At 47.1% G+C, this 24,501-nt stretch overlaps 3 protein-coding genes across 7 annotated transcripts in view; 2 read left to right on the top strand and 1 right to left on the bottom strand.

Annotated features, from left to right (window-relative positions):
• The first annotated feature begins 210 nt into the window (after positions 1–210).
• Positions 211–3,401, top strand: Mrpl55 (mitochondrial ribosomal protein L55). 3 transcript variants are annotated; one of them, XM_005349981.1, is made up of 4 exons: positions 211–380; positions 1,527–1,634; positions 1,868–2,069; positions 3,163–3,401. In XM_005349981.1, the coding sequence occupies exons 2-4, from the start codon at positions 1,585–1,587 to the stop codon at positions 3,319–3,321; spliced, it is 411 nt and encodes a 136-aa protein (XP_005350038.1). In that variant the 5' UTR covers positions 211–380; positions 1,527–1,584; the 3' UTR covers positions 3,322–3,401. The 3 variants fall into 3 exon arrangements, with proteins under 3 accessions (XP_005350038.1, XP_013202575.1, XP_026635979.1); XM_013347121.2 differs by having other exon boundaries at positions 234–367; XM_026780178.1 differs by lacking the exon at positions 211–380 and adding an exon at positions 431–573.
• A 3,570-nt stretch (positions 3,402–6,971) lies between these two features.
• Positions 6,972–9,725, top strand: C7H1orf35 (chromosome 7 C1orf35 homolog). Of its 2 annotated transcripts, none has more exons than XM_005349980.2 (7): positions 6,972–7,308; positions 7,449–7,494; positions 7,588–7,670; positions 7,746–7,818; positions 7,935–8,020; positions 8,876–9,007; positions 9,132–9,725. In XM_005349980.2, the coding sequence occupies exons 1-7, from the start codon at positions 7,064–7,066 to the stop codon at positions 9,250–9,252; spliced, it is 786 nt and encodes a 261-aa protein (XP_005350037.1). In that variant the 5' UTR covers positions 6,972–7,063; the 3' UTR covers positions 9,253–9,725. The 2 variants fall into 2 exon arrangements, with proteins under 2 accessions (XP_005350037.1, XP_026635977.1); XM_026780176.1 differs by having other exon boundaries at positions 7,746–7,827.
• A 929-nt stretch (positions 9,726–10,654) lies between these two features.
• The window catches only part of Arf1 (ADP ribosylation factor 1), a 16,182-nt gene continuing 2,335 nt past the window's right edge, over positions 10,655–24,501 (bottom strand). For both annotated transcript variants that reach the window (XM_005349978.3, XM_005349979.3), the window contains exons 2-5: positions 12,586–12,769; positions 12,390–12,500; positions 12,065–12,189; positions 10,655–11,939 (exon numbers count right to left, since the gene is read on the bottom strand). In XM_005349978.3, the coding sequence (XP_005350035.1) occupies positions 11,778–11,939; positions 12,065–12,189; positions 12,390–12,500; positions 12,586–12,733 (546 nt within the window). In that variant the 5' untranslated portion in view covers positions 12,734–12,769 and the 3' untranslated portion in view covers positions 10,655–11,777. The remainder of the gene's footprint in view (positions 11,940–12,064; positions 12,190–12,389; positions 12,501–12,585; positions 12,770–24,501) is intronic.

Genomic DNA, 24,501 nt, shown 5'->3' with positions numbered 1-24,501 from the left:
AGCGCCATGCAGCCTGCACCCCAGAAAGTCCCAGAGTCCCGACCGCCTTCCGCCCAGTGCAAAGCGCCAGCCTTGCCTACACCGGCTTTGCCACCCATAGCAATGCTGGGTAAGCCCCATCCGGTGTACCTGGATCACTAACCAGGCAGGCTTCAGTCAGTCTCAACCACGCCCACCTGGTCTTACTCCGCCCTTAACGGAGGACGTCAGCCCGCGCTACGTGACATCATTGCTGCGCGCCGCGGCGACTGCAGGAGAACTGGGTCACAGACAAGGGTCGATCATCGTCTACAGAGACACCGCATGGTTTCCCACCTTCTGAGTAAAGTTCTGCAGGGCGGGTCTACGAGGTCCCTCCAACGCTAAGGTGGCAGCCGCAGGTTGGAGTCTCTTGGGCGCCGGCAGCAACCGGCCCCATCACTGACGAGTGAAAGGGAGGGGGACATACACCGTCGTGTGGGGCGAATAGAAAGGGGCTTCTCCACAGATGACCCCGAGCCTTGTCGCCGTGGCTGGAGAGCAGGTTGTCCCGGACTTGGGACACTGACCAGCGGGATCGCTTCTTCCGAGGCAGTGGGAACCTCCTAATCTATGCACTCTCCCACTGGTTTAATCTTGCTGAGTGTTGGACACTCGACTTCCCACCTGCCTAGACTACTTTGGGAGTTTCTGGCATTGGAGAAAGTTAGCACGAACTTCTTTTCCTGTCTGTAATCAGACTTTATAATAATCTGATAAGCGTCCTGTCATAATCGTATTATTATGAAAACTAAAACGATGTTAATAAGAAAGAACCAAGCACCACACACACACCGCACAGGGTGAGGCTCTGACTCCATAACCTTCAGAAATGGGTGGGCGTTGGTCTTGCTGAAACGAACTCAGTCTTTGGAGGATAGGACGCTGGTAGCAACTTTTATGAAAAGCCCCCACAAGCTGTTCTAATCTGAGGCCGGAGAGCTGGTAGGATAGACTGGCAAGTGACACCGTGCTCTCATGCCTGACTATTCGCGGAGAATTCAAACCACGGATCGAAGATAACTTTTTAAATAGAGTCTACACTGAACATAGGGTTTTCCTGGAAACAAAATCACTTAACTGTTATATGGGTTGTGTATACGCTCAGGTTGCTTGCTTCAGTTTTTTGAGACAGTCTCGACACAGTCTGACCTTTAACTCCCTGTGTAACAGGATAATCTTGAACTCCTGATCCTCCTGCCTCTGTCTCCTGAGTGTTGGAAATGCATGTAGTCCACACCTGGCTTTGTATTCTTTTAGGTATTCTAAGTGATTTAAGGCACAAGGGAACCAGTGACAGGTCATATGCAAATACTGCGCCATTGTACAGCAAAGTGCTGACAGTGTGTCAGTGTATCTGTAGGGAACTCCGGGACCAATGAATGCGGAGCCACAGTAGATGTGCTGCCAGAGGTGCACCTAGCTGTGATGTAGCTCCAGGCAAGGATTTTAGAACAATAATCAAGTGGAAAAATCAGGGTTTTTTTTTTTTTTCCCTTGCCTAACAGATCCTACATCTGGGCCAGTGACTGTTTCCTCGTGCCACCACAGCTCCAAGGAAAAACAATGCCTTTGGGCAGCCTGCTTGGGAAAGCTTGGAATTCCAGTCCCCTCAGGTATGTCCCTGTCCTCGGTGCTAGGAGGCTTGTGCCCTGAGCCACCCACTGTAGACAGCTTCAATGATGCTAATAGCTCAGCAGAGGCCCCTCTCAATGTGAATCAACAATCTTCACTGATTGCCGGGCAGTTCTCTGTCCTCCCCTGACAGTGGCTGGCTGGCTGGCTGGGTACTTGGTGCCATCTGGCTCAGCACCACCCATCAACCAATGTTTGCATGTCTTGTCTGTAGTCTGCTGAGGCACTGTGCCATGAGGGCAGCCACTCCTGCACCCTGCCACCTACACACCTCCTCGAGGAGAGCTGACAGCAGCAGGGCCTCACTTACTCGACTGCGCCGCCAGGCCTATGCTCGCCTCTATCCTGTGCTACTGGTCAAGCAGGACGGTTCCACCATCCATATCCGATACCGGGAGCCACGACGCATGCTAGCGGTAAGCGTCCTTCAGTAGGTGTTTGCTGAGCCATAGTGTTGGGGCTCAGTGCCCGAACTTGGAACTGAGGTTGCATACATAGCTAAAGTGGAGGAGGAGGAGAACAGGTTGTTGGAGGAATTTACACCAAAAACTCCAATCACCAAAATTAGAACAAACAAATGAGTCATTTCTTTTTTGGGTTTTGTTCTTTTATTTGTACAGGGTTTTATGAAAACCAGGTTGGCTTTGAACTTACATACTGAGGCTGACCTTGACCTCCAATCTTCCTGCCTCTTTAAATGCTTAAATTATAGGCCTGTTGGCGGGCAGTGGTGGTGCACGCCTTTAATCCCAGCACTCGGGAGGCAGAGGCAGGCAGATCAATGTGAGTTCGAGGCCAGCCTGGTCTGGTAGAGCTAGTTCCAGGACAGGAACCAAAAAGCTATGGAGAAACCCTGCCTCGAAAAAAAAAAAATTATAGGGCTGTGTCACCATGCCAGGCTTAAGAAGTCTGTTTTAAAAAAACAATCAACAGGGTTGGAGAAGATAGCTCAGAGGTTAAGAGCATGGCTGCTCCTCCAGAGATCCTGAATTCAATTCCTAGCAACCACATGGTGGCTCACAACCATCTCTAATGAAATCTGGTGCCCTCTTCTGGCCTGCAGACAGAGCACTGTGTAAATAATAAATAAATCTAAAAAACAAACAAACAAAAGCCAAACAACAAAACCCACCAAATCTGGGCTGGAGTGTATCATAGTTGGTAGAGTGCTTGCCTAAGAGGCATAAAGCCTTTGGTTCCAGGACCACATAAACCAGTCATGGTGGCACAGAGCTGCTACAGCACTCTGGGGGCTGAGGATGGTTGCTGTGAGTCTGATGCTCTTTTGTGCAAATTAAAACTCTGTCTTAAACAAACATACACTAAACCTAGGGGAAAGGAGTAGAAAAACATTTCCCTTCCAAACAGGAGTTACAGATTTGACTAACCAATTAGTAGGCCAGCACAGGATAGAAGGCACAGCCGTGTAAAAGAGGTCCAGGTGTCTTCCCGGTCACTTTCCTGACTCTCCCCAATAGCGAGTACATGCCTTCACTTCTCCCCATGCAGATGCCCCTAGACCTGGATGCCCTATCTCCAGAAGAGCGCCGGGCCCGGTTCCGAAGACGTGAGGCTCAGCTCCTGCAGAAGAAGGAAGAAGAGCCAGAGATGATCGACAGTTTTGACACTGAACGATACAAAAGGTTTTGGACCAAGACCAAGAAGTAATTATGTCAGGGTGTTACATCAGAGACATTTTGTAAGGATGGGAGGCATCTGTCTGTAAATCATACCTTCTTGAAACCATAGCCTCCTGTCACTGTCTTCTGTGTGTAAGTCCCGCCCTGAAGTTCATCATTTCGGGAAAGTATGTGCCAGCTCAAAGCCAGATTGAAAGGCCCTGGAGTTAGAACGGATTAGTCGGTTTAGGATCCATTTTGTCAGACCTGTGAATTTTTTATTTGTGTTTTTGGGTTTTGTTTTTTTAAGACAAAGTTTCACTCTGATTGGTCTATAACTCCTACGTAGACCAGGCCTGACACTGCCTCCTGAGTACTGGGATTAAAGGTATATGCCATCACACTTAGCTTCAAACCTCTGGGTTTTAAACACGGTTAAAAGGTTAGCTGTGAAGTATATGGACAGTGGACAGCTCTACCTGCCTACCACTAGGAACCTCCAAGTTTAACTCCTAGATCACACGTGGTCTGCAGTGATTATCCTCAGCCCCAGCCTTTATAGGTCCTTCCCTGAAAGGCTTCCCAGGGAGAAACACTTTCCTGCCCTTGGGTACCCAGGAATGTGGCCAAGCTGTGTGTCTTTGTTTCTGAGACAGGCTTTCTCTTTGTATCTGGCTGTCTTGGAACTTCCTCTGTAGACCAGGCTGGCCTCTCACTCAGAGATCCATCTGCCTCTTCCTCCTGGATTAAAGAAGTGTGCCACCACCACTGGCCAGGCTGTGTCTTGAACCCCTAGTCTACTCCAGTCTGCAGAATAACTGGCCACGCAAACCAAAGCCTATAAACAGCTGCTTGAACCTTTGTACATCTTAATGATGATGTAAAATTCCATTGGCTGCCTCCAGATGCAAGAGTGCACACAGTACCTAACTTCAAGAAAAGCAGGCCTGTGACCATCCAGCCTTTCACGGCTGTAGTCAGTTGCTTCAGATTCCGGTTCTCACAGGAATAGGTGGTTACTCAAGGCTGTACAGGCTTGGAACTGGTCTGGACACTTGTCCCATAGCCATGTTCCTCTTAGCTTCACCTAGTATGCATTCTGTGCTCAGACAGTGCAACTCAGCCTTCTATGTCCTAGCATACTTGGTCAGCAGTGAGGGCCTCAGAAGCTTCTCTGGGAGATGACTGGTTTACTCTTCTTTCACTGTGGCCCACATGTCTGTCAGCTGCTCCCTTATTGTGCAGCTCCCCTTGGGTCCATACATGCCATCCATCCAGTCCTTGTGTGATCCTTTTCTGAGGGATCTGGTTCCAATTGTGTCCTCCAAAGCCAGGACATGAACTCGGGGCTTGTACAAGCTGTTTGTAGGTACTCACCATGTATTCAGAATAAAGACATGAGCAAAATTGGGGCTGTCCAGGTCTCTCTGGGATGCCAGAGAGTGCCAGGTTATGTTGAGGCAGGGCATTGCTAAATTGCCCAGACTACCTTTCAAATCTCTTTGTAAGCTTAGGCAGTCCTTGAACTTCCAGACTTCCTGCTTTACCCTTCTAGGGAACTGGGATTACACTCTCACCACCACGCCTAGCTCAGATGGGGTACTTTCATTAACAGGGTGGGATACACTCTATGGTATGTGTGTGTTCAGAGGACAAATTGTGGGAGTTGGTTCTCACTACCATGTGGGTCCTGGGCATCAAACTTGCTTCACCAGGCTTGGCCCATACCCTCTGAGCCATCTCACCAGCCCTGGGTACTTTATAAATAGTAATTCTCACAGCTGCAGATTTTATACATGTGTTGTCTTGTAGAATATGTGAAGTTTCTCCAAAAGCGGTGACAAAGGAGTTCTCACAAGGGACTGATCCAACTGCTCTCTAGATAGATCCCTAAAGAAATACTAGGGTGAGCAGTGTGGTGGCCACACCTTTAATCCCAGCACTTGGGAGGCAGAGGCAGGTGGATCTCTGTGAGGCCAGCAGGGGTACACAGTTAAACCTTATCTCAAAAACAAACTGGAAAACATTAGCCAAGTTGCCTCTCCTGATTAATACTGGAAGAACTGGAAACCAGGGGGCAAGGCTTGCTTTTTTCCCACCTCCTTTGATAACAAGAGTTACAAATTTGAAGCTTGGAGGAGCCTGCTTCACAGGCCAGTATGTTCAAGGCTATCGAAATCACAACAATGATTGTCTTCAGAAGAATATCCGAGGTATAGGAACATTATTTACCTTGTTCTGTAGAAGCTGAGGAAGGGCCCAGGCATTTCTGTGTTCCTTTCCACATTTGTTGACATTCCAAATTCCCTTTTTGAGAAATAACAACATGGGATGTTTCCATCTTCATGTCAAATTCATTGTATCCTCACTTAACCTTATTGAAACCCCAACACAAACAAAAGAACCTCACCGCCCTTAAGTCATCCAGATGCCAGCGCTATTGAGTTCAGACAAAGGATCTGTTCTGGGTTCTCGACAGTTGACATCTCATTTTATACTCAAGTGACAGACAGTAAGAGAGTTCTCCAGGGCTCCCTTCATATAAGCACTAATCTATGAGGCTCTATCTCATCACCTTAATGGCCTATCCTTCAAGAACAAGCCTAGTGGATGATTTTATTTATTTATTTATTTATTTATTTATTTATTTATTTATTTATTTATTATGTGTACAATATTCTGTCTGTATGCCTGAAGGCCAGAAGAGGGCGCCAGACCTCCTTACAGATGGTTGTGAGCCACCATGTGGTTGCTGGGAATTGAACTCAGGACCTTTGGAAGAGCAGGCAATGCTCTTAACCACTGAGCCATCTCTCCAGCCCCCCTAGTGGATGATTTAAACATGACAATGGGAGCTGGGTGATGGTGACACACGCCTTTAATACCAGCACCAGGGAGGCAGAGGCAGGTGGATCTCTGATTTTGAGACCAACTTGTAAGGGTGTAGTTTGCCACACAGTCTATTACGGGCAGTTAGGGCTGACACTATAATACAGAATAATTCATCATTTAAGCTTTAGTCCAGACATCGACTTGATCGTTCATTGTCTGCCAGTTTCAACTAATGATTTAGGGTCAAACGACAGCTAAATCTATCTTCAACGAACTTTAGTTACTCTTGACTTTTGTCTTGGTCATGCCCCATCAAAACATAATGCAATTAGCTCTGTTCTTCGTACTTCTCAGTAAAGTCTCACCTGCAGAGAACACAGGTTGCTCTGGTTTAGGGCTGATTGCTTGGACTTTATGGCCTTTAACTTGTTCGTGCCACAGAAGAGTTGATTTGTGTTTCTTTGGCGACTTTATCCGTCCCTCAGTGTTCCCAGGAGTTTTGCCACTATTTCACTTGCCACTTTCATTTTACCTGGGATCCCAGTCCTTTAGGGTTAGTACGCCTGGCTCTCCAGGAGGAGGAAAGGCTCCAAGCACAAGACCCGCGGCGCCCGTCCCCGGTCCCTCCTGGTGTCACCAAGGTTTGTTGACATCCCAATTCACCGAAGATCGACGTGTGAGGTCGCACAGCAGCCATTTTTTTTCGAGAAGCTAGTGCGCAGCCGCACGTCGTAATGGGATAAAGGATGCGCCTATGGGTGAAGTACTGACTTAACACCGGGTGGAAAGACAGACCTCCTCTGAGGCGGCCCGAATCAAGCAGTGCGCAGGCGCGCGGACTTAGTGAGAGGCGCAGGCGCGCGTGTGACGTCACGGCGGGCATCCGGGGGCCGAGGGGTGCGGGAGTCCGGCAGCTCGGGGCTTGCGGGTACTGGAGATTGTGCAGCGGCTCCGACGCCATGTTCGGCTCCAGTCGCGGCGGCGTGCGTGGCGGGCAGGACCAGTTCAACTGGGAGGATGTGAAGACCGACAAGCAGAGGGAGAACTACCTAGGCAACTCGCTGATGGCGCCAGTGGGCCGCTGGCAGAAGGGCCGCGACCTCACCTGGTACGCGAAGGACCGCGCGCCGTGTGCCGGCCCGAGCCGTGAGGAAGAGCTGGCGGCTGTGCGTGAGGCGGAGCGCGAGGCGCTGCTAGCCGCACTGTGAGTGCCTGGGCTGCGGGGCGACTGCGAGCTCCGGGGAGGGGTCTGGGAGGCCCCGGGGCGGGGCTAGATGTGGGCAGGGCAGGGGCGGAAGGCCACAGGGGCGCATGCCCCTTGACGTGCACCCTCGACCCTCGCAGCGGTTACAAGAACGTGAGGAAACAACCCACCGGCCTGAGCAAGGAGGTGAGTCTGGGCTGCGGGTTCGGGGTCTGCAGGGCGGGCGGGGCTCCATCTGTACCGGCCTAGAACTCCACCCCCTCCGCCCGGTTTCCTCAGGACTTCGTGGAGATCTGCAAACGGGAAGGTGGTGACCCTGAAGAGAAGGGCGTGGACCGGCTGCTGGGTCTGGGCAGTGCCAGGTGCGGCGGGTTGGGGTAAAGGGGGCAAGACTGGGCGGTGGTCCAGAACTGTCCTCACCGCTCTGTCTTCTGCAGTGGCTCCGCAGGCCGTGTGGCACTATCCCGGGAAGACAAAGAGGCTGCCAAGCTCGGGCTGTCAGTGTTCACGGTAAACCCTGTAAATCCCAATGCTCAGGATCCTGGGCTTGGGGGTGTCTGGGGAGGTGTGGGGTGGGACTCCCTAGGTGCTGGGTGTCCCTCCCCGCAGCTGCGCTTCTCATATAGCACCACCGCATGGACAGCGAAGGCCCAAGCACCGCCCCATCTGCTGCCAGGAAGAAGCCTCGTGCTGAGGACAAGGCTCAACTGGAGTGAGTCTGAGTGCCTGTTCTACCTGTGTTATGCACTGATGAGTTTCTTGCTGGCATCCTATGTGAGCTGTGCCAAGCATGGGTATGGGGACACTTCAGAAACAGTGTACTCACAGAAGAGAATGATGTCCAAACCCATAGGTGTCGTACTGGGAGGCTGAGCACTGGCTCTTTTTTTGAAGGAGCCAAGCACTGCCTTAGTTCTTTTGGCTTTACTGAAATTGTTGGGCCTCCACCTTCAGGCTGGATATGCCTGTCCATTCAGATGCCCAGAAACCTGAAAGTGGGATGGAGTTTCAGTAGCTGCCATTGGTGACCCAACAGGCAGCTGCTACTTAGACAGGGCCCTGGTGCCAGCCAGTTTGATGGAAGGTGGAGCAGTTAAAGTGTGATGCTAGGAGCGGTGGTGCTTTTCTTTAATCCTAGCACTTGGTGGACGGAGAGGCAGGCTGACCTCTGAGAGTTCCCGCCAGCTGGCTTCCAGGCCTTGGGATTTAGCTGTGTGTGACTGGTTACTTCTACTTTTGTGACAACTCAACTTTGTACTTACGTAAAATAGAGAGTTCCAGATCAGACAAGGCTTTATAGTGAGAAGCTGGCTCTCCCCAAGGGGGGGGGTGGGCACGCGCGCCTAGGTTGGCAACATTCCAAAGGGAAGCTTAGCCTTGTGGATTGGATGAGGAGCCTAATGTTAGGCTCACTTACCAATATAAACTCAGAACATGTAGACATTATCATTGTACAGTGCTATGGTACAGACCCTGTGCTATCCTAGCCTTGCCTTGCCCTGCCCTCAGCTTTCAGCTGCTACACTCCAGTTCTTCACACGTAGACCCTTTGTGTTCTTTCTTACAGTACAGAGAGCCATAAGAAAAGCAAGAAAGAAAAAAAGAAAAAGAAGAAGAAACACAAGAAACACAAGAAGAAGAAAGACAAAGAACACAAAAGGGAGACTGACAGCTGCCCATCTTCTCCCTCTCCTGCTCGGTAGGCTAGGCCCAACTCTATTGGGGGAGGCACTAAGGAAGTGGAGGGAGAGCTGGCCAGGCCTGTTGGGATCCTTGGCAGAGTGAGAGACGCTTCAAGTGTCTGGTTGTCCTTGTCTTCCTAGGCCCAGACACCAGAGACATGATTCTGACATCTCCCCCTGCTCTAAGAGGAAGCGGGGACCTAGCCAGGACAGTGGAAGGAGCCCATCTCGCAGACGACAAGACAGAGGCTCTGATGACTGAGAATTGGCTAGACCAAAGGACACCAGAGCCCTGGTTGTCCTGAGCTGGGACCCTGCCCATCACCAAGCTCTGTGGGGTCTATAAAGAGTAGTCGGATGCTAAGTGGCTACCAGCCCCCTTCCTACTTGCCCAAACTAACCAAGTCACATCCCTATCTGGGATAAGGCAGGTGGCTACTCCCTGGTAGGATTTTGAGCCAAGCTTGCTGGACCTTGGGATATCTATCTTGCCTTTTGGAGGCAGCTTGTGGCAACAACTCCAGGTTGCTGAGGAGTAGGTCCTGGGTGACCAGAGCTTAGTGATTCTGAGGGTAGTGCCCTTGCTTGCCCCCATGCCAAGGAAGATATAATTGCCCAGTAGACTAAGGTCAGACTCCTGTCTCTGCTGCCACAGTCCAGGCTCTTGAGGTTTAGGGGTGTGTCTGTGTGTACATCTGGTTACTTTTTGTATCAACCCACTTTGTACATAAGTAAATGTATTTTAAAAGTAGAGTGTATCATCTCACTGAGGGCAGCCAGGTTAGGCTGGGAGCCTGTGGCCCCAGCATGGGGTATCCATCCAGTATACCTGAGGACACGGGGTCTAGGAACCAGAATCCTGTGTTTGAGGCTGCCTTAAGACCATACAAATGGCCAAGAAGTTAGAAGAACAAACTTGTGGATATGAATGCATCTGCTGCCTGTCCAAGAAGTACAATCTTGCTGGGAGAGTTCCTGCAGCAGGTTTGATTCCAGAGTATCAGCACCTAGCTTTAATCTGCCTTTCGTCTCTGGTACCTTCATCTGAAATATGTAAATTTTGTCTGAGAGTTTATTTCTGCAGGAACTCCCCCAACACAGTTTGGTTCCTACCTAAGCAGAGACAGTGTTCAGCAGACAAATAGCAGCAATTTTAGAGCCTGTGTGAACATATGGGCAGACAGTAGAATCGGGCTGAATCTATATAGCAAGTTGTTCTCTTCTGACTGTAAAATTATACTGGGTGTGTGTACTGTTGGGCTGACCTCAAAGTGTTCTGAGACTCAAGCTGTGGCTTGTATGTTGACCTGTATCCTGCAGGTGGCCACCTAAGCACGAGTGAAGATTAGTTATCTAAAACACCACTCAAAGGGGGCGAAGGTCTGTCCACTTAGGCAGAGGGCCCATTCATGATGGTAGACTTTGGATCTCCTAGTAGCCACACCCACCCAGAGATATGTACCACGCCAAGACTGGCTGCCTACTAAAGGGACCAGTTGTCACAAGCATGGAGGCTGGTAGTGACCCTGAGATGTGAGGGGAGCCAAAGCATCCAGGTCTCACTGACTTCTACCATGATTCAGAGAGTACCTGCTTTCTCTCGCATTAAAAGGGCTCTCTTAGGAGGCAGCCTGGCAGTGGTGACACTGACACACAAGCCCATCAAATAGTTAAGAGACTTTATTCTAATAGCTATAATTACAGTGCTTGTCGAAATGAAAACTGAAAACAAGTATACAAAACAGTTGATTACTAATTGTGTATTGAAAGCAGTAAGAGGTTCCACAACACCAAATAAACCAGTTCTGAGATTTCCCCAAGATAAATTTAACAGCTCCAGCTTCTTCAGTGTTTATCAAAATACAAAAGAAAAAAGTAGAGGTCGTCTTTCGATGGCAAATCGGACCCTTGCAGGCTGAGGGAGAAAGCTACTTCACACATGGAGATGGGGGTGCTCCAGGATGTGGGTCTGGAATGGATCGACCCTCCCAGCTTGCACGCGCTCCTGCTCGTGAGACCCAGGCCTCCTGCCAGCGCGTCCAAGTGGGCCCAAGAGTAAGCTGGGTATGTAGACTGCCACCTGGCCCGGCCGCACACCAAATACAAGCCGGGCCCTGCACCCCACAATGGCTCCCAGCCCACCCCTAGGTGACCACGTGAGCACAAGTACAAGCACAATGCTATGGAATGCAGGTGACCCAAAGACAGGCGAGTCACGGGGGCTCTACTGTGACCATGCAGCGGATGGTGGTTTGTCCACCTTCTCTTCTGTTTCCATGGGGGAACAGGTGATCCAGTGGACTAGCATTCAGGCCATTACTGCAAAACCTACACTAGGCATAGTCTCCGTTCTGTGTGTTCAAGTGTTCTTGTCCTGTATTTTTTTTTTAAACTATTTTAAAAAATGCACTGAGTTTGGGTAAAAACCAACCACCAAATGGATACTGACACCAGTCTACAGCCCAATGGCTCCTGGAGGCCAGGTGCCCCTACACCCAAATCCCTTCTCAGTACTGACAGTGAGTTGATTCTCTTTTTACAATAAAAAAGCTAAGTAATATTGCATAGGAGTACCAGAAACTGCCTCAGTGGAAACAGAAACTATTTACATTAAATAAAAACCTGGCTGCAGGCTGCGTCTGCACATGTACAGCACGGTGCGATGCACACTGTGACCAACCCATGGAGACAGCTTCTGGCACTCAGGACCACAGAGTCGCACGTTTGCCACATGAGAGGAAAGCGGAGGGCGGAGAAGAGGAAGTGAGGGGGAGGGAGGGGTCTGGTTCACTTCTGGTTCCGGAGCTGATTGGACAGCCAGTCTAGTCCTTCATAGAGCCCGTCCCCGCTGGTGGCACAGGTGGCCTGAATGTACCAGTTCCTGTGGCGTAGAGAGTGCAGCCCCAGCTTGTCTGTGATTTCGGCCGCATTCATGGCATTGGGAAGGTCCTGAGGGAAAGGAGGAATTAGTGGCAGGGACTCACAGCAGCCAGTCACCCAGGGCAGCCTCTCACCCACCCTCTCTCTTCCCTGACACAGGCTCTCCATCAGGGAAGGAACTTGCTGGTGCCTACCTGCTTATTGGCAAACACCAAGAGAACGGCATCCCGGAGCTCATCTTCAGCTAGCATCCTCATGAGCTCTTCACGGGCCTCATTCACACGCTCTCTGTCATTGCTGTCCACTACGAAGATCAAGCCTGCAACACAGCTACATTACTGCACATACCAAGCACCCCCTCACCTGATCTACCCACAGGCCAGGGATCCAGTCCTCCCACTGGCCATGATACTTAGTGTGGCACTATGCCCTGAGACTGGCAAGGCCATGAGGCTCAGTGAACAAGTGCATCCCTTTGAGGCAAACAAGAGGAATCCAGGAAAAGAAATAGTCCCTCACCTTGGGTGTTCTGGAAGTAGTGGCGCCACAGTGGCCGGATCTTGTCCTGGCCGCCCACATCCCACACAGTGAAGCTGATATTCTTGTACTCAACTGTCTCCACGTTGAAACCTGAGGGCAAGGTTATAGCTGAGTGCCCTCTGTATTCCAGAACCCCAAACCCAACCCCCACCCTGGTCCTGGCCCAATTTCTCACCAATGGTAGGAATGGTGGTCACAATTTCACCCAGCTTCAGTTTGTATAGAATTGTTGTCTTCCCTGCAGCATCCAGGCCCACCATGAGAATGCGCATTTCTTTTTTGCCAAAAAGGCCCTTGAAGAGGTTTGCAAAGATATTCCCCATGCTTGTGGACAGGTGGAAGCAATACTGGCCAGAGACCTGAGGAAGCAAGTTGTTACAGTCCTGTTATGTGCTGCCAGTTTAGGCCCTGGGGCAGGACAGAGACACACCTACCCAGGAGTCCCACACCCCACAGCTTCTCCCATCATCCCTCCTGAGAAATCTCATGGGGGAGGGGAGACAATTCAATCTCGGGTGGCAGAAAAAGAACTTTGTCCACCAGATAGATGTCCTAGGTCATCTAAAGGCCATATACTAGCCTAGGAAGGCACAGATAGCAGAACAACCCCTTGTTTCCCAAGTTTGTTCACCTATCCGAACATCTAACTAGAGCTGTGCACACTCACACTTGGGAGCTGGCATGCTTGCTCTCCAAAAAGAGTGCTTTGAGAGACACACGAGGCCTCTTACAGCCTAACAGAGTTCTTGACAAGATCGGAAAGAACCACCTTAACATTTCTATCTTACTTCAAAGTGTCAAAAGTACTACAAATTACTAGAGAGCTGGTCACATTCTAGGCTCAATACTACAGGCTGTATATTTCATCACACCTTAGTGACAGCAGGACAAGCCCAGAAAGACTGTGGTGTCATCCAGGTCACGGGAGACAGTTGTTAAGGCAATATTCTATCCATCTCAAACAGCCCAAGAAGGTAGAGACTGAAACAGTAAAATGATGGCAAAACATTCCTTTGAAGACCTATACAAAAGGATGCTCCTCTGAGGACAGGCAAATGTGAGAATGTGTTGCTGCAAGGGCATGTATATATTCAGTAGGGCCCACTGGCAAAAAATAAACACTAGGGGTGCCAATCAAGTAAGCTGGCACCAATTTACCAGAGCCTATCAGATGTTAAGGGCTTTTGCAAAGGATAGTAAGGCTTCCAGGGCTCTGGTCTCATCATCTGGTGGCTACTTTTATTCTTCACTTGTTTTTCATTCAAATGTATTTTACTGCTTACTTAAACGCTGATTGTTTGCTCCTAATAAATAGTAAAAGCAAATAGAAGGCCATGGAGCCTTCAGAAAGAGATATGTTTATGGACTATCCAAGGCTGCTAACCACAAGAAAATGAACAAGCATGGTGAAAGACAGGATGACAACACTTCTCTATATATTGTCCCTCTGTGCTACTATAACAGAACACCACAAGCTGGGTAACTTAGTAACAACTTATGAGCTGGACATCTTAAATCATGGCCTGGCAAGTTAAATGTTTGGCTCTAAGATATAGCCTTCAGCTGTATACGCCAGAGAGGAACGGCATGGGTCTTATATGGTAAAGTGAATGTGAACCTATTTTCAAAGCCCATTTCATTACAGTCCTTATCCATTCTTGGGGGTGGAACTTTAAGAACCGAACACCTGCCCAACAGAGAGGTTCAATTTCCTATATACAAACTTTAGGGTATATTAAAAATGAAGGCTTCCGCCGGGTGGTAATGATGCACGCCTTTAATCCCAGCACCCGGGAAGCAGAAGCAGGTGGATCTCTGTAAATTCGAGGCCAGCCTGGTTTACAAGAGCTAGTTCCAGGACAGGTTCCAAAGCTACAGAAAACCCTGTCTTGAAAAAAGAAAAGAGAAAAAAAAAAAAAAGGCTCCCAGAAAGAATAATTAAAAAAATATATAAACAAACATAAAACACAAGAAGATGGCTGTAATTCAAATACTTGGGAGGCAGAGGCAGGAGGACAGAAAGTACAAGGCTAGAACAACTAGTGAGATTGTCAAAAAAAAAAAAAGAAAAATCTGGGCATGTTGAGTCATGCCTGTAATCCCAGCACTAGGCTGAAAAGCTGGCATATTTCAAGTTTGATGCCCGCCTGAACTAGTGTGAGACCTTGCTTTACAAAAACTAAAAAAAATGAAACTGATGGCCAAGAAGAGAGAGAATTTGGGGGGACAGGAAGACAAGATGGGAGAGGAGAGTGGAAGGAAGTGAGAAGAAAAGACAGATGGACAGGACAGATTGACAAAACTACATAGAGAAGATTCTTAGCTAGGCAGGAGGAACACATGCCCTAAGAGCTGAGGCCTGCTGCCAAAACACTCTGGCAATGCAGTATTGGTGGGAGGACAATTCTCAGGCAATACTCTTTAAAAATTCTGAGATTATGGCTCTTGACCTTTAACTGCTATCAATTACAGATAGGGAAGAATAATTTCAACATGGCAAAGCGTCCCCTGAGAATTCAAACCAGGCAGAAGGAAATGAGCCCAAGATGAATTAAGAAGAGAGTCACTAGTTGTCATAGAGCAGGGAGCACATCATTTAGCTGTTTCTATCAGGAGGTCTGGTGATGTTGGGGAATTGGGAGAGCGAACAAGTACAGGCAAAAATCTAAGGAGGCAACACACAATTTACTTTAAGCAAAAAAGCCCTACAGAAGCAGATGGCTATCTATTTGTCCATGCAAAATATTCCACCTTCGGGCTGGAGAGATGGCTCAGCAGTTAAGAGCATTGCCTGCTCTTCCAAAGATCCTGAGTTCAATTCCCAGCAACCACATGGTGGCTCATAACCATCTATAATGAGGTCTGGTGCCCTCTTCTGGCCTTTAGGCATACACGCAGAAAGAATATTGTATACATAATAAATAAATAAATAAATAAATAAATAAATAAATAAATAAATATTTTTTTTAAAAAAATTCCACCTTCTAGCCATAGCCAGATGGTGGTGGTGCACGCCTCTAATTCCAGCGGAGACAGGCAGACCTCTGTAAGTTCAAGGCCAGCCTGGTATACAAAGTGAGTTCCAGGACAATCAGAACTGTTAGAAAGAGAAACCCCACCTCAAACAACAATCACAAAAAATTCCACCTTCCTTCCAAATCACAAGTGATTATCAATGGAGAAATAGTGGTGCCCAGGGTGTGCATGGGAGGCTGGTGAGGCAGAGGGAGTATATAAAACAGTTCTTTATGTTCAGGTGCTATGTAGAAACCAATAGTATCTGCTATATGTGATGGTGCTCACCTATGATCACAGCACATGTAAGGTTGAGGCAGAGTTCAAGAATAATCAATCTTTGGTAATAAATAGTGGGATGGCTAGTCAAGGCTAAGCTGAACTACATGAGACCTTGTCTCAAAAAGAAACACCTCCCCCAAACAACAACAAAACCCACAAGAACACAGAGGGGAGGGGTACCCGTACTCTAAGTCCCTACAGTAGCAGGCAGACACCCTGAATAACTGATTCCAGTGGCAGGGATCTCAGCCAAGTTTGATTGCACAGATGCATGACTGCCTCATTGTCCATGACTACTGGCAATCCAGTGCTGCTTTCTTACACGTGATCTGGCATGGCCCACAGCTGACTGAGTGTGCTCTGCCTAACCTGCCTTTTCTACAGATGAGCTATGGAATCAACAGCAAACATTTTCCTTTTTTTCTTTCTAACAAGAATCACCGAAGGGAAAAGCAGTCATACAATTCAATGATGAGATGAGCTCCTGATTTAAGACACTCAACAAACAAGCACGTAGATCCATCCCCACCCCCGGCAGCCTTATCAGCACTTCCGCATGCATCAGCATTCTTAGTGTCCTCGTGATGCCACATCTACAGCTTTTAGAACAAACCCCAAACCAAGAAAGCCCCCACAGAGAGAAAAGCACAGTGGCTACATGGGCCAATCACCACAAGGGGCTCTGGGCACAGGCCCTCACTGCATGTGCACAGGCAAGATCCTGTCACCTTCCCTCCACAATGCCACGAACAAGCCAAACCTGCTTTTCAAGTTCCTCCGCATTACTCCACTAGCAGGCAGTGAAAACAGACTTCCCAGAGAGCTCTTGCTGGTTTATTCTGCCTCCCAAGTCACCAAAGCGACTGTCTTAGGAAGGCAGACCCACAACCACCAAGTTGGAATGGGATCAAGAAAGTTCATTATTCTTTAGGGAGGAAAGGACAGTGGCAACCACACTCCCTACACACATCAGTAGCAGGGCCTTCCCGGCCTCTTGAATGCAGGTGAGAAAACAGAAGTGAGTCCACACCTACTCCACAACGATGAATGAATGCAACCTGACTGGCTTGGCAGCCAGGAGGGTCCACCATCCTCACCAGACTTAGGGAGGCCCAAGCACAAGTCAGACAATCTTCTCTAAACCAGACTGTGTAGGCTTTGTCGTTTCTACCTAACTGTTGACACTATTTCTCTGGGCTGCACAATGTTCTTTCCTGAAAAGGACTCATACTACCTGAATGAAAAGTTGGTGACATTTTAAAAGTCAGTTCCTTTTAGGGAGCTAGAGAGACGGCTCAGTGGGTAAAAACATTTACCACTGTTGCAGGACACCAATTCCATTCCCAACACCCACATGACAGATTACAACTGTCCTTAACTCTAGTTTCAGATGTGGAACCCTCTTCTGGCCTCTGCAGGCACTGTGCGATACATGTACGCAAAACATACATTTAAAAAAAAAAAAAAAAGGAAAGGACAAGATCTCTCACTGACCCTGGGGCACACTAATTCAGCTGGAATGGCTTAGTCACAAAGTTCTTGGGTAATAAGTATTTCCTGACTCAGTCAACTCCTTAGTTGCTCCATGCTTTAAGACAAATTCACTGCAGAAAATTACATATATTTAGCTAGGCATGGTGGCATATATCTTTCATCTTAGCACTTGGGAATCAGAGGCAGGAGGATCTCTGTAAGCTCAAGGCTAGCTAGCCTGGTTTACTTAGTGAGCTCCAGGGCAGTCAATGCTACACAGTGAGATTCTGTCTCAAAATTAATTAATTACATATGCTCAACCACACAGATCAATATTGTATACTCAGCTGTCATATGAGGAAAATTACCAAATCTGAAATTTTGAAAGAACCTGAAAACACTATAGAACACTTTTTAGCTAAAGTTTTTAGTAATGAATACCAGTATTCCAACAATGACAAAATCAGATACATGAAAACCTGAACCATCTCCAAAACTGGATGCCTTTAACAAAAAGCAGGCTTCTTTAGTGTCATATGCAATACGGCCACATGTTAACATCTGTGTATAGTGCTTTCTGTACATCAACAGGGATTGAGTATTTCTGTTCCTAAAGCCTCAGGTCTTCCCGTTCCCCTCAGTAAAACATTTCAGGCAGGCTTGTATGTAGGTCTAGTGTGTTCATACAATTCAATACTGTTCTATATTTTGTCATTATTTCATAAAGTTTGCTTAAGAGGAAAACTGGATGTGCTGATACTAGGACAGGCAGGCACTCCTGTAAGGGCAAAACTGTGACTCAATAGCATGTGCCAGGACAGGAGCTGGAACACATGCCTGTTCTGCACACTGCCTCCCCGAAGCTTCTTGTCTTTTGAGTTAAGGGAAGGGGAAACCTACCTGGTCTGATGTGTATAGTTGGGGTGAGGAGTGAAAATGAAGTTAGATCCACATTCATGTAAATCTCTCTGAGCTGAGTTTTTGAACTATAATAACAAGGACACTAAACCTTGTCTTTATGTCGCTTCTCCCTTTATTCTACTTTTAAGCATTACCATTTCTTAAGATAACTACCCTCAAAATATGTCATCAAACATTCACAGCCACATTAACTCTATCTATTAGCAGCTCTAAGTAAATACTGACAACTGGGCTACCACATGGCCTGTAACTAGAGCTACAATAAGGAATTCATGAAATACAATTTTTGGAACTTGTAAAGGCTCCAATGGGGAAACATCTTGCCATGTATCTGTGCACATGTTCTTATAGCAGATTGTTGTTCTTTGAGTCTTGTCTTCCTCTCAGCAACTAATACTGACTTGTAACTAGGAGTCGGGGCTTCCAGAATAAAATCCACATTTTCTAGACTTTCCTGCAGCACTGTATGCTCAAAGCACCTATTCAGGAGTAACAGAACCCACACCCTAACACAGGAGTTCAACCTGTAGGTCAAGACCCCTTTAGGGGTCTTATACCAGATATCTTGCTTACCAGATATTTATAATTCAAAACAGTAGCAAAGTTACAGTTATAAAGTAGCAACAAAATAATTTTATGGTTGGGGGGATCACCACAACACGTGGAACAGTATATTAAAGGGTCCAGCATTAGGAAAGTTGAGAACCACTGCCTAACATATACTGCTACCATATTTCTACTTTGGCAGGGGTATTTATCTCATTGGAAAAACTCCAAAACCACAGATCTGGACTTGGAAACAGCTCAGCAGCAGAGCATTAGGTTTGCTCCCCCAAACTCTAGACAAAACAAAGCAAGAAACAGAAACAAGCACCATCCCAAAAACACATCTAAAATGGTAGAAAGTACAGTAATAGGACAACACAAGATGCAAGTGAAAAACCAGCATACTGAAGTCAGGAGACAAGGTTCAGTCCAGCCCTCCCTAGTGACCCTGCAGCCACTGTTCTGACTAGCAGTCTTCATACCTTAGCCTACTCAACATGGCCACAAGACTACCAGCCTGGGATCGGTCTGGTGTTTCCAGGGAAGACCCCACCCTGACTCTTAGTAAGGTCCAGACCCTAGCCCTTTACGCCTCAACCTTCTTGAGCACGTGGATGGAGCCTGCACTTGTTTACAGGAGACAGTACCTGTAGACCAGAACTGAGGGGAAATGACCCAAGATCATACCCTGATCTCCTACCTTGAGATCCACAGAGGACTTATTTGGTTTTTTTTAAATAAATATTTATTTATTATGTATACAATATTCTGTCTGTGTGTATATCTGTAGGTCAGAAGAGGGCACCAGACCTCATTACAGACGGTTGTGAGCCACCATGTGGTTGCTGGGAATTGAACTCAGGACCTTTGGAAGAGCAGCCAATGCTCTTAAACCACTGAGCCATTTCTCCAGCCCCCAAGGACTTATTTGTTAATATTCACTTTCTTTTTTCTGGGTTTTTCGAGACAGGGTTTCTCTGTAGCTTTGGTGCCTGTCCTGGAACTAGCTCTTGTAGACCAGGCTGGCCTCGAACTCCCAGAGATCCGCCTGCCTCTACCAGCGCCCGGCAACATGTACTTTCTCAAACCACTGAGGGCTCCCTGCTGAAGCAATGAGCCTGAGCCTCAGGATGGCTGTGGCTTCTCCAAGGCACCCTGCTCTTCTGTTCCTCGCAGAGGCAGAATAGGCACAAAGCCAAGACAAATATCACACCCAAATTAAATATCACCACTCCTGTGCTCAGGAGGAGCAGAAGGACCCGGAAGAGCTGGTAACCAGGACTCCAATTTCTGTTGCAAGGCAAATCAAAATAATGCAACAACCTTACCAACTTACCTCTTTCTTTATGAGCTCCCTACCCCCAAAACTAAGGAACAAACGAAGGAACACACATTCTCCACCCCCCTCCCCCCAGGCTCTTTTCATACTGAAGAAAAAGGGAACTGGAACAACCAAAAGCTAGTTTATGGTGCTTTCTTAAAACAAGCTCTTCCTCAAATCAGCTACAGTACAGGGCACACTTCTACTAAAACTCAACTTTAATGCTCTGTCTATCCCTACTTCAGACAAAGAGGATGATTGCTATTGGGGAATGTATTGAGTAAGTCAATCTTCAAAACTTGACTTTTGGTGCCATGGCTCCAATCTGTAACCTTAGCACTCTGGAAACTGAGGTAGGACTGTGCTGAGTTTCAGGGACAGCCTGGGCTATAGCTTGAGATAGTCTCATGACAATAAAAATGAGGGGCTAGAGATAGCTCAGCTGTCAAATATTACTCTTGCAGAAGGCCAGAGTTCAATTCTCAGCACTTATGTCAGGCCGCTTACAACTGTCTGTAATACAGCTCCAGAAGCTTCTGATACACCTCCACCTGCTTCAATATTCCACTCTCACACACATACACACAATTAAAAAATGAAAAACATTAATAAAATGTATTTTTTATTAAAACAAAAACCTTTATTTCTACCTTCAGGGAACTTTGATTCAGAGGGTAGGGAGTGCCCTGCCCTTCTTCTTAACACTTGTTCTTCAGGAGGAAACAAAAGAATGAAGTGTACAGGAAGGCTGAGCTGTCACTAGGCTCCCTCAGCTTGACTGCAGTCTTGCCCCACCCAGCTGAAGTGAGGCACACACACAGGACAAAGACCACATCCCCCAGGTCCACTGTTCTCACTTAGCCAGGCACTGCTGACCACACACTACTCAACTTCTATTTCTCCTCTATCCCGACGTCAGAAAAGCTTTTCTCTGAAACACATACCTGTTGATGCCTCCTTGCCTTAGTTTTCAGTCCTCCCCTCATGTGACCAGCACCTAGCGCATTTTCTAACAATTGGCCCCATTCTCTGGGTAAGGATCCTCCATGTTGTCATATCCAGCTTTTCCACCAAAATCTCCCTCCTCCCCAAATTTCCACCCAGTTCTTCAGACTCAAACCATGGAGACTTGCTACTACCCCGAACTAACTCAACAACTGATTTAATCAGGTGCTAAGTGACACCAGTGATGTTAGGACCCTCTTCCCTCACATTCAGTAGCCATGGGACTGTTTGGTACCCACTACACCCCCATCCTTTTCTTTTCTTTTTTTTTTTTTTTTTTGAGTTTTTCAAGACAGGGTTTCTCTGTAGCTTTGGAGCCTGTCCTGGAACTAGCTCTTGTAGACCAGGCTGGCCTCAAACTCACAGAGATTTGCCTGCCTCTGCCTCCCAAGTGCTGGGATTAAAGGCATGCACCACCACCACCTGGCTCCCACCACACCCTTTAATCCACTAAATTTGTCATCTGGAAAAGAAGCCAATAGACAACCTGACATTTGCACAAGACTGAAGATCCCCGTAAGTCTGCCCCAACAATGACATCACAGGGATACAAAGGGAAGTTAATATCTAGTGAAACTCAGCTTTAATGCTAGGCTCAGCCATTCTTATACATAGGACAAAGGGAGGTGGCTAGCTACTGAGGCACTAAATGCCAAGCACAGTAATCTCAAGGACATGCCACCTTAACTTTTTTCCTAAATGGAGAACAACTTTTTGTGAGGCCCTAAAGAAAACAAAATTCACTGCCCTTGACTTATAAGGTGGTTAAAGCTGGGGTTCCTGGAAGACTTGGAACATCTGTTAAAATTATGCCAAAGAACTGCTTTATCTTTCTTGTGATCAAGCTTAGGCTATCACAGAGGGATTTTCCACCTACACGAAAACCACACAAGTGGCTCAGTGCCAGAGAGTGTTGCCTTCCTCCTGAGAGAACCAAAGGGTTCCTACAGATTTGAAAATATCCTTTCTGAGGACTGCAAAGCTGCTCCAGAGACCAGGACCACTCTCTCTCTAGTCCTACCCTCCCACACTGCTCCTCTGGTTTCCAAACTCAGAGTACATTTACCCAGCTCAGAGCCCTTGTGTCATTTGTCCTGGGCTACTAAGAGGCCTCTAGTTCCTGCCTCAAACTTGCCAAACGTTTTCTATCACATCTCTGCATAAATATCACCTGTGAGATGACATTTCTGCCTCCTTGGATAAGCCCCAGGGGCCTGCCATGTAACTCGTAGGAGTGTCAGGATGAACACAAGAACATGCTTGGCAAGCAGCTGTGTCCGTCCAATGCTAAGGTCACCTCCTCCACTAGACCCCTCATAGGTGATTCCTTATTAAAGAGAAAGCAATGCTGTTGTTTTTTTCCTTAAAAAAAAAAAAAAAAAAAGGTTTATCAAGGCTCTGGAATTGAAATAAAGATCACACACTAGCAGAGAGAATAACCCTAATGACTGTCAGGGAAACTACACAGTCAACAAGCAATGTTGCACTATTTTAAACTATGTTCAGTTGTGCATCTGTGTGAAAATCCCTACACCAGTAACATCTAGAGACTCAGGTGTGTAGAGACCTGGGAGCTGAAGGCAAAACTATAGAGGAAACAAGGTATGTATCAAACCTACCCCAAGAACTGCTAGCTCTAAGCACACATTTCAGCTGATCACCTCAGTCTGTCCAAAGTCTGATATGACCTTAACAGAAGACAACTGTTAAAAGCTGAAAATAATGCTAAGCAAAATTTCACCATCAAAGTCATTAGAAGATGAAGTATTTTAAATAGAAGCTGTTGGACTTAAACAAAGAAAAAGTGCATTCTTATCTACAGAACAGGAGGCTTCAGAGGAAAACACACTTCAGGCCATCTAGCATTCTTCACTCTCCTTCTTCAGCGATGAGTCTCACCAAAATCTAGAAACCCTTTTCTTGGCCACAAGCACCTAAATCATACCAACAGAACTTAGAAGGAGGGGAGAGAAAGAAAGAAAAACTTGTCAGAGGATACCTACAGATCTGGGCCACAAACTTCCCTGTTTCAGTATATGATACTGAAAAAAAGAAAGAAAAAAAGTATGGTGGAGTTCAAGACACGGTTTCTCTGTATAACAGCCCTAGCTGCCCTAGAACTAACTCTGTAGACCAGGTTGGCCTCAAACTCAGAGATCCGCCTGCCTCTGCCTCCCAAGTGCTGGTATTAAAGGCGTGCGCCACCACTGCCAGGCGGACAAAAATATTTCGACAACTGATACTAACAAAAAGTTATTGTTTAACACACAGTCATCAAGCACAAAGAGCCTTTTGGAAAGAGCTCTAGCTTGCCAGCATCCCTTTAACAGGTATACTTACCTTTATAGATAGATATTAAGGTTTTCTATCACACACTTCCCACTTCCTGAAATGTGCAGCGATAATAACCAAGTCCCACTTTACTCATTCTATACAGCAGCAATTCCCAGATCCTCAGAAATATGGTGAGCTGCTTGCCATATAAACTTAATCACCCCATCTGCTGTCTGTAAAAATATTCTGCCTAACATGGGGGCACACACCTGTAATCCCAGGAGGCTTTTATCTCCAGGGGCTGAGGCAGGAGCATCAAGTTTAGAGCAAAACTCTACTACACTGTTAAACTTTTCCCCATGAACAGTACCAATAAAATATAGGCCTAGCATCCTATTTTCTGTCAATTCCCCTTATCACTTAAAACTTTCTTTATTATCAGGGCCTGCAGGGAGTGATACTCTTCCTAATTACCAATGTTGAATAAAAAAAAATCAGGAAACAGAATCAAATAAGAATGTAGTGGAGGCTGGGCCCTAAACAGTCTTACCACTTCTTTATATCTGACGCAGGACGGGTGGTGAACATCTAAAAGGTCCTCCTGGAAATAAAGAGCTTGGATGTGCCCACAATAACAAGTTTTCCAGCCAGGCCATTTGACCCACCTAGGAAGGCTGAGTTACCTTTCAGGACAATGACAAGCAACACCACAAGCTATTATTACCTGTAATCTTCAATACTGGACACAAATCTCAGTGTGAAGTGACAACACTAATGTGCACACACACACACACACACACCCGCTATCCTGTACTTCTCAGCAGGCAGTGTCAAATCTTTTCAATAGTAGATACAACACACACACACACACACACAAAAGCACTCTTAGTGTCAGATCTCAACACAAAGGAATTTTCCTATTTCGCTCCTCACCATCTCTGACAATTTCATGAAGATCAAAAGTCAAAGAAATTCATAAGAGGCAACAGGGACAGACCATGAATGCAATGCAACCTACAGCAGGCTGAGGTCTGATGGGCTCCTCAGTGCAAATGACATACAAAGGCCCTGTGATTAAGAGTAGATTTAAACCTGCACATCAAGCTGGGCAGTGGTGGCACACACCTTTAATCCCAGCACTCGGGAGACAGAGGCAGCCAGATCTCTAAGTTTGAGACCAGCCTGGTCTACACACACAGAGAGAGAGAGAGAGAGAGAGAGAGAGAGAGAGAGAGAGAGAGAGAGAGAGAGAGA

Source organism: Microtus ochrogaster, chromosome 7, assembly GCF_000317375.1.
Source record: "Microtus ochrogaster isolate Prairie Vole_2 chromosome 7, MicOch1.0, whole genome shotgun sequence".
Lineage (NCBI taxonomy): Eukaryota > Metazoa > Chordata > Mammalia > Rodentia > Cricetidae > Microtus > Microtus ochrogaster.
The sequence above is the reverse complement of the archived record's forward strand: the minus strand, read 5'-3'. Positions and strand labels throughout refer to the sequence as shown.